General features: G+C 30.9%; 1 protein-coding gene across 2 annotated transcripts in view; it reads left to right on the top strand.

Moving 5' to 3' along the window:
- LOC107439307 (metabotropic glutamate receptor 3) overlaps positions 1-6000 on the top strand; it is a 96873-nt gene that overhangs the window by 69072 nt on the left and 21801 nt on the right. The window contains exons 1-2 of one of the 2 annotated variants that reach the window (XM_071185077.1): positions 2164-2272; positions 3675-3868. The exons of the other annotated variant lie outside the window; for it this stretch is intronic. Of the exons in view, the coding sequence (XP_071041178.1) occupies positions 3829-3868 (40 nt within the window). The 5' untranslated portion in view covers positions 2164-2272; positions 3675-3828. Of the gene's footprint in view, positions 1-2163; positions 2273-3674; positions 3869-6000 lie in introns of those variants that run through there. 2 annotated transcript variants of the gene reach the window in all.

The raw sequence follows: 6000 nt of genomic DNA, 5'->3' as shown, positions 1-6000 counted from the left end.
ATAAAGTTTTGAGTTTGTCGGTTCTGCAACCATTCGGAAATATTTATAAAATATTCACAATAATGAATAAAAATGCATAAAGTTTTGAGTTTGTCGGTTCTGCAACCATTCGGAAATATTTATAAAATATTCACAATAATGAATAAAAATGCATAAAGTTTTGAGTTTGTCGGTTCTGCAACCATTCGGAAATATTTATAAAATATTCATAATAATGAATAAAAATGCATAAAGTTTTGAGTTTGTCGGTTCTGCAACCATTCGGAAATATTTATAAAATATTCACAATAATGAATAAAAATGCATAAAGTTTTCAGTTTGTCGTTTCTGTAACCATTCTGAAATATTTATAAAAAATTCTCAATAATGAATAAAAAATTCCCAATAATGAATAAACGTGCATAAAGTTTTCAGCTTGTAGTTTCTGAAGCTATTTTAAAATATTTATAAAAAATTCTCAGTAATGAATAAAAAATTCCCAATAATGAATAAATATGCATAAAGCTTTCAGTTTGTTGGTTCTGGAACCATTCTAAAATATTCATGAAAAATTCTCAATAATGAATAAAAAATTCACAACAATGAATAAAAAATTCACAACAATGAATAAAAAATTCACAGCAATGAATAGAAAATTCACAACAATAAAAAAAAGCTAAATTTATAAATAAATACTATTTATAACCATTCCCTCCATCATTTAAAATGTCTACGATATTTTTTTCTATTAGCAGTAATATGGGAGGAAATAGTTATACAATAATGATTTTTTTTTCTATAGTTGTATTGAAAAAGGAAATCAATATTTCATTCTCTCAGCTTATTTTGGTCGATGCAAATTTTGCATGGTTAAAAATAGCATCATTTCTAAAGACTTCAAGTATAATTTTTCAAATTGTGCCAATAGTCTTGCCTTGTAAAGTCTTCCAAAACATTTTTTGCTGAAAGAAAAATTGTTCACATAGAGTTAAATTATTTTACGGGAGTTCTTCCCACAAAGGGTGAAAATAATTTTTCTCTATATTAAAAGATCCTACAGGAGAATTTTATAAAATAGCATATCTCTTTTCAATAGCCCTCTTCCGTTTTTTTCTCCACTGAAGTACTGGAAGAGATTTTTCCGCATTTCCTACATTGTATAGATAGTGCATACTGTATTTACGTACTGCATTTACATATAGTTTGCAATCGTAATTACTTGTAGTCGTATATTTAGATTACATGTAATCACGATTACATGTAGTGATGATTACTTGTAATCACAATTACATGTAGTGATGATTACTTGTAATGGTATATATTCTTCACTTGCTATCATAATTACCCGTAATCGTTTCTTGTTGTTATTACAAGTAATCATGATTACTTAGAATCACAATTACAGTTGCAATCTAAATTATGGTGAATTGTAATCAAGATTACAAATAATTGATTACTGTGATTGATTAGTGTAATCATGAATATAGTTGTAATCAAAATTATGTGGAGTTGTAATCACGATAACAAGTAATTGATTACTGTAATCAACTTCTGTAATCGCATAATAGCTTTAATAAAAAATCTGATCAATATTAGAAGTAACTGATTACGGTAATTGAGCGTTGTAATCATAATTGCAGCTGAAATCAAAATTATGATGTGTTGCAATCATGATTACAAGTAATTGATTACTGTTATCGAAAAATATAATAGATTACGTTTTTGCTTACTCTGGTAGGTAGATATTTTCTTTAATTTTCTAACTTGCGAAGAGAATTTCGCTATTTTAAACTGAAAATATGAAAAATTCTGTGTTATTTCTTCTTTTTTTTTCTCCAGGAAACAATTTTGATTTCAAAATGCGGATTTAGCTTCTTAGTTAAAGTCCATTTTTCAGCTCAAGTGTTTGGGTTATATGAATTATAGAGAAACAATTTATTTCAATAACATTAATTAGACAAATTAGTTACTCATTTATTGTTTTGTAATATTTTACCTCGATTTTAGTAATTTAAGTGTGTTGTTTTGAACCTGTTTAGCTTTTTTTAGTGTATCTTTCAAAACTTTTTTCCAAATTTTGTAAGTTAACGTTTTTATTTTTTTCAATTGAGCATAAATGCTAGATTTTGACAATTCGGGATTCTTAAAGATCGAGTGATTCATATAATTTATTTTTATAGGTAAGTTACCAATCAACAAGTCCAACTTTGAGCAACAAAGAAAAGTATTCATACTTCTTTAGAACAGTACCATCTGACGTGAATCAGGCAAAGGCCATTGTTGAAATACTCAAGTACGATGTCAACATTTTTTTGCTTACTGAAATTATTTTCTGCTCTTTCAAATCCAGAATGTATCGAAAGTTCTTAAAAATGAATATAACTCTATTAACTCTTATTTTATAATAAATATTTAAAACAATTTTTTCAAGATATTAGGGAGATTTCGCACATTTATGTTAGCTTTCGAAAGCTCCCGTATGTAAGATTTGAAGCAACTGCGCATGCTCGTGTTTATTTCACATGCTACGTCTTCTTACGTTTCGTTGATGATATTACAAAACAAAAACAAAACTACAAACGACAAAAACAAAGCTACAAGCAAGCTGCTTATAGCTATTAAATGTTGTTTTCTGTTTAAACCTACCTTCGAACTTAAAATATGGGCACAGATTTTGAATTCGAAGAAATATATTGATGAGATATAGAACTGAATCGTGTGATATTACAACAATTTGAACGAAGAGATTGCTACGCTCAATGTAAATGTTTGTTTTGATTTTTTAGTCATAGTTAAAACGGTAATCCAGGTAGCGCTTTCAGCTTACGGATTTTCGCGAAATCTCTTATTTTCGCTTACGTTAGTTTGATATATCTTTTTACGGGCGCATGCGCAATCACTTAAAATCTTGCGTACGGAAGCGTGGCATATCAATAGTAGATTTCACAAATTTACGTGCTCCCCATTGATATGCCACAAAAAAGAAATGAAGCTAAGCATAATTATTATTTCGTGTATACTTCAAATATTATATAGAATTACAAAACTGCCCATTTTATATGCTTTTTTTTATAAATTTCTTAAAAAAGGTTATATATCTTAATGTAAAATAGTTTTCCTACCAAAGATTCAAAAGTTCATAAATGAGATAGATGTCCATGCGCTTTAAGGTGAGGTTTTTAAAATACCGTTAACATTAACCAATATTCTAAAAGCTTTAGTTGTTGTTCGTCTGCCACTTCATAAAATGTTTTGCAAAAAGCGTAGTAGTTAGCAGCCCTGGAATTTTGACATTTATGTACGACATTCTAGTCGGTGATAGCAGGTTCGTCACAACCATGAAGAAACAATAAAGAATAATTTAGTTGAAAATTTTCAAGATTATTTTAGTTTTAAGAAATAAGTTGGATTGTTTTAAGTGGTCAAAAATCCATTTAGTCAAGATAAACCATTTGTGGTTATTCGTTTACTTAGTTTAAGAATTATTATTATCTTAGTTTGTCAAAAATAAACGGGATAGTTTTTATCCCAAGACCTCCCATTTATAAGCATATTTTGGTGGATAGGAATAAGTAAATATTATCGGCTTTTTCAATCTTTCTCTGGTTGTGATCACCTAGGGTTAACACTTTTATTAAAATACTTTTCTTAAACAAATAATTTTTTTATTTATTAATATTTTCTTTGTGTTCTAGAGCTTTTCGCTGGACGTATGTATCTGTTGTTTACTCGGACACTGATTACGGGAACAAAGGGTACGAGAAACTTTTGGAAGAGGCCCGTAAAGAGATCTGCTTCAGTTCTCCGCAGAGCATAAATGTAGATCATTTTACTGATAACGATTACGATATGGTCATACAGAATCTTATGCATAGAACAAATGCACGAGGTAATAGTCTTCCTAATTAATTTTAATATTGTTGTAAATTTGTATATAATTTTGTGAATATTCTTTTGTTATGAGGCTAAATATCTCAGACAAACTAAATTAACAGTTCAATTAGAAAATTTTCAAGAAATTAGTTTAATTCTGACGTAATTTTTAGAGAAAATAACGCCTAATGCATTTCTTATGCAAAACTCGGTTTGGCGAAACTTTTGCCAACTTGGCAAAAATTTTGAAGACTTGGCGACCATTTTGGAAACAAAATGATAATTCTGAAAATTTTAAATTTCGGAGCTATGGGACTAATATTTAGAGCTATATGAGAATTGTCCTAAATCATGTCTTAGCAACAAAGCATATTTTCAAATTGCATTTAAATGCCAAATATTTTTATAATTTAGTGCAGAAAAGGGCCAAATATCTATTATTAAAACTATATTTAACTTCATCTAACTTTTTTTTAAACTAACATAAGACTATTCCTAAAGGTAAGACTCTTCATTACAAAAATATGAAAGTTTTATATCTATTCCTTTAACTCAATTTTAGAAACAGCTTTTAAAGAAATAAAGAACAATAACAAGTGTATATTTTTTTATTTTCTTTTAAATAGAAACATAAAATCATCTCAGATAACCGACTGAGTTGGCAGCTATATATTTTTGAGAGAAAAACATCATCTAGTAGCCCTTGTGACCCGGCAGCTTCTAAACAGGGTGGCCAGGGTCAAGAAAAATTTAAAACGTGGGGACAGGTATAAGGTTATCATAAATTTTATAGACAGTAATTTAACATTAGCTGTAGGAATTCAGCTGATTAGCTGTAAATTTACAAATATTTTTTGTTGATAATATTTATTTTAAACTTTTTGTTTCCTTCTCCTTTACTTACAGTTTTTAAATTTTTATGCCGAATAGCTACCTTGCTAGGGTTTATGCGCACGTGGCAAAAATTAAAAAAGTTATAATTAAAATATTAATATAGTTTTTTATGTCATTGCGTGTTTTTTTTACAACCGTCGTTGAACAGCCGACCCAATTTTTGGGTTTACGACTACTAATGTTCAACCCCGTAGACTCATTTTGAACTCAATCCAGAAGACAAGGAAACTCTTGGATCCAGTATTGGTAGAAATTTGCCTTCGTGGAGGACTTTAAGATGGAACTGGTCCGCATTTGCGTTACATGGAGAGGAAGACCACGAGAACCTCCCACGGTTAGCCTAACGGCAAGGGGACTCTAATAGGTAACGCATTCGTTTCAACGAGTGCTTGTGTCGCGTCCCAGCATTCCTTGGAAACAACTGTGCTCAGTTGCAGCTGTGCTGTCATTTTTGTGTTTTTAAAATGCTCAAAATTAACAAATGGCCCGCCACGCACAAGGTCAGACCTTGCACTGAGTGATTTTCATCTTTTCCGATATTTCAAACATCATTTTGGCGGAAACCACTACTGACGAATACGTGTTAACGGTCGTGACCGCTTGGTTAATGGAGCATGCGACAAGTTTGTATGAAGAGGGTATACTAAATCTAGTTATAAGGTATGATAAGTATTTAAACAAACTTGACAAATATTTTTTTTACTTATTTTTTAATAACCGTCGTTGAACAGGCGACCCAATTTTTTGGGTTTACAACTACTAATGTTCAACTCCATAGTCTTGTCATTTTGAACCCAGTGAAGAAGACAAGGGAATTCCTTGATCAAGTATTAGGAGAAATTTGCCTTCGTGGAGGACTTTCTGATGGAACTAACCAGCATTTGCGTTACATGGAGATGAAAGCCACGAGAACCTCCCATGGTTAGCCTGACGGCAAGGGGACACTAACCCATGATCCATCTACCACTGAGGATATTTCACGTCAGCATTGCGGATGCGGAATTCGTATCGACTGGGATTCGAACCCGGTTCGCCTCACTGGAAGGCGAAAGCTCTATCCCAATAGCCATCGCGCTTCTGACAACTATGCTGGAAAAAAAGAGAAACGTATTTAAAATCTGAAAATAAATTTGCTTCTTGAAAATTTTCTTCCGTTTTGGTTTTCAGTTTCAAACGGCCCTTACTAACAAATACAACCCATGTACATATATCGAACCGAAGGTGGCGGATATGAAAATTTAATTCGATAGTGGA

Source organism: Parasteatoda tepidariorum, chromosome 9 (genome assembly GCF_043381705.1).
Source record: "Parasteatoda tepidariorum isolate YZ-2023 chromosome 9, CAS_Ptep_4.0, whole genome shotgun sequence".
Classification (NCBI taxonomy): domain Eukaryota; kingdom Metazoa; phylum Arthropoda; class Arachnida; order Araneae; family Theridiidae; genus Parasteatoda; species Parasteatoda tepidariorum.
The sequence above is the reverse complement of the archived record's forward strand: the minus strand, read 5'-3'. Positions and strand labels throughout refer to the sequence as shown.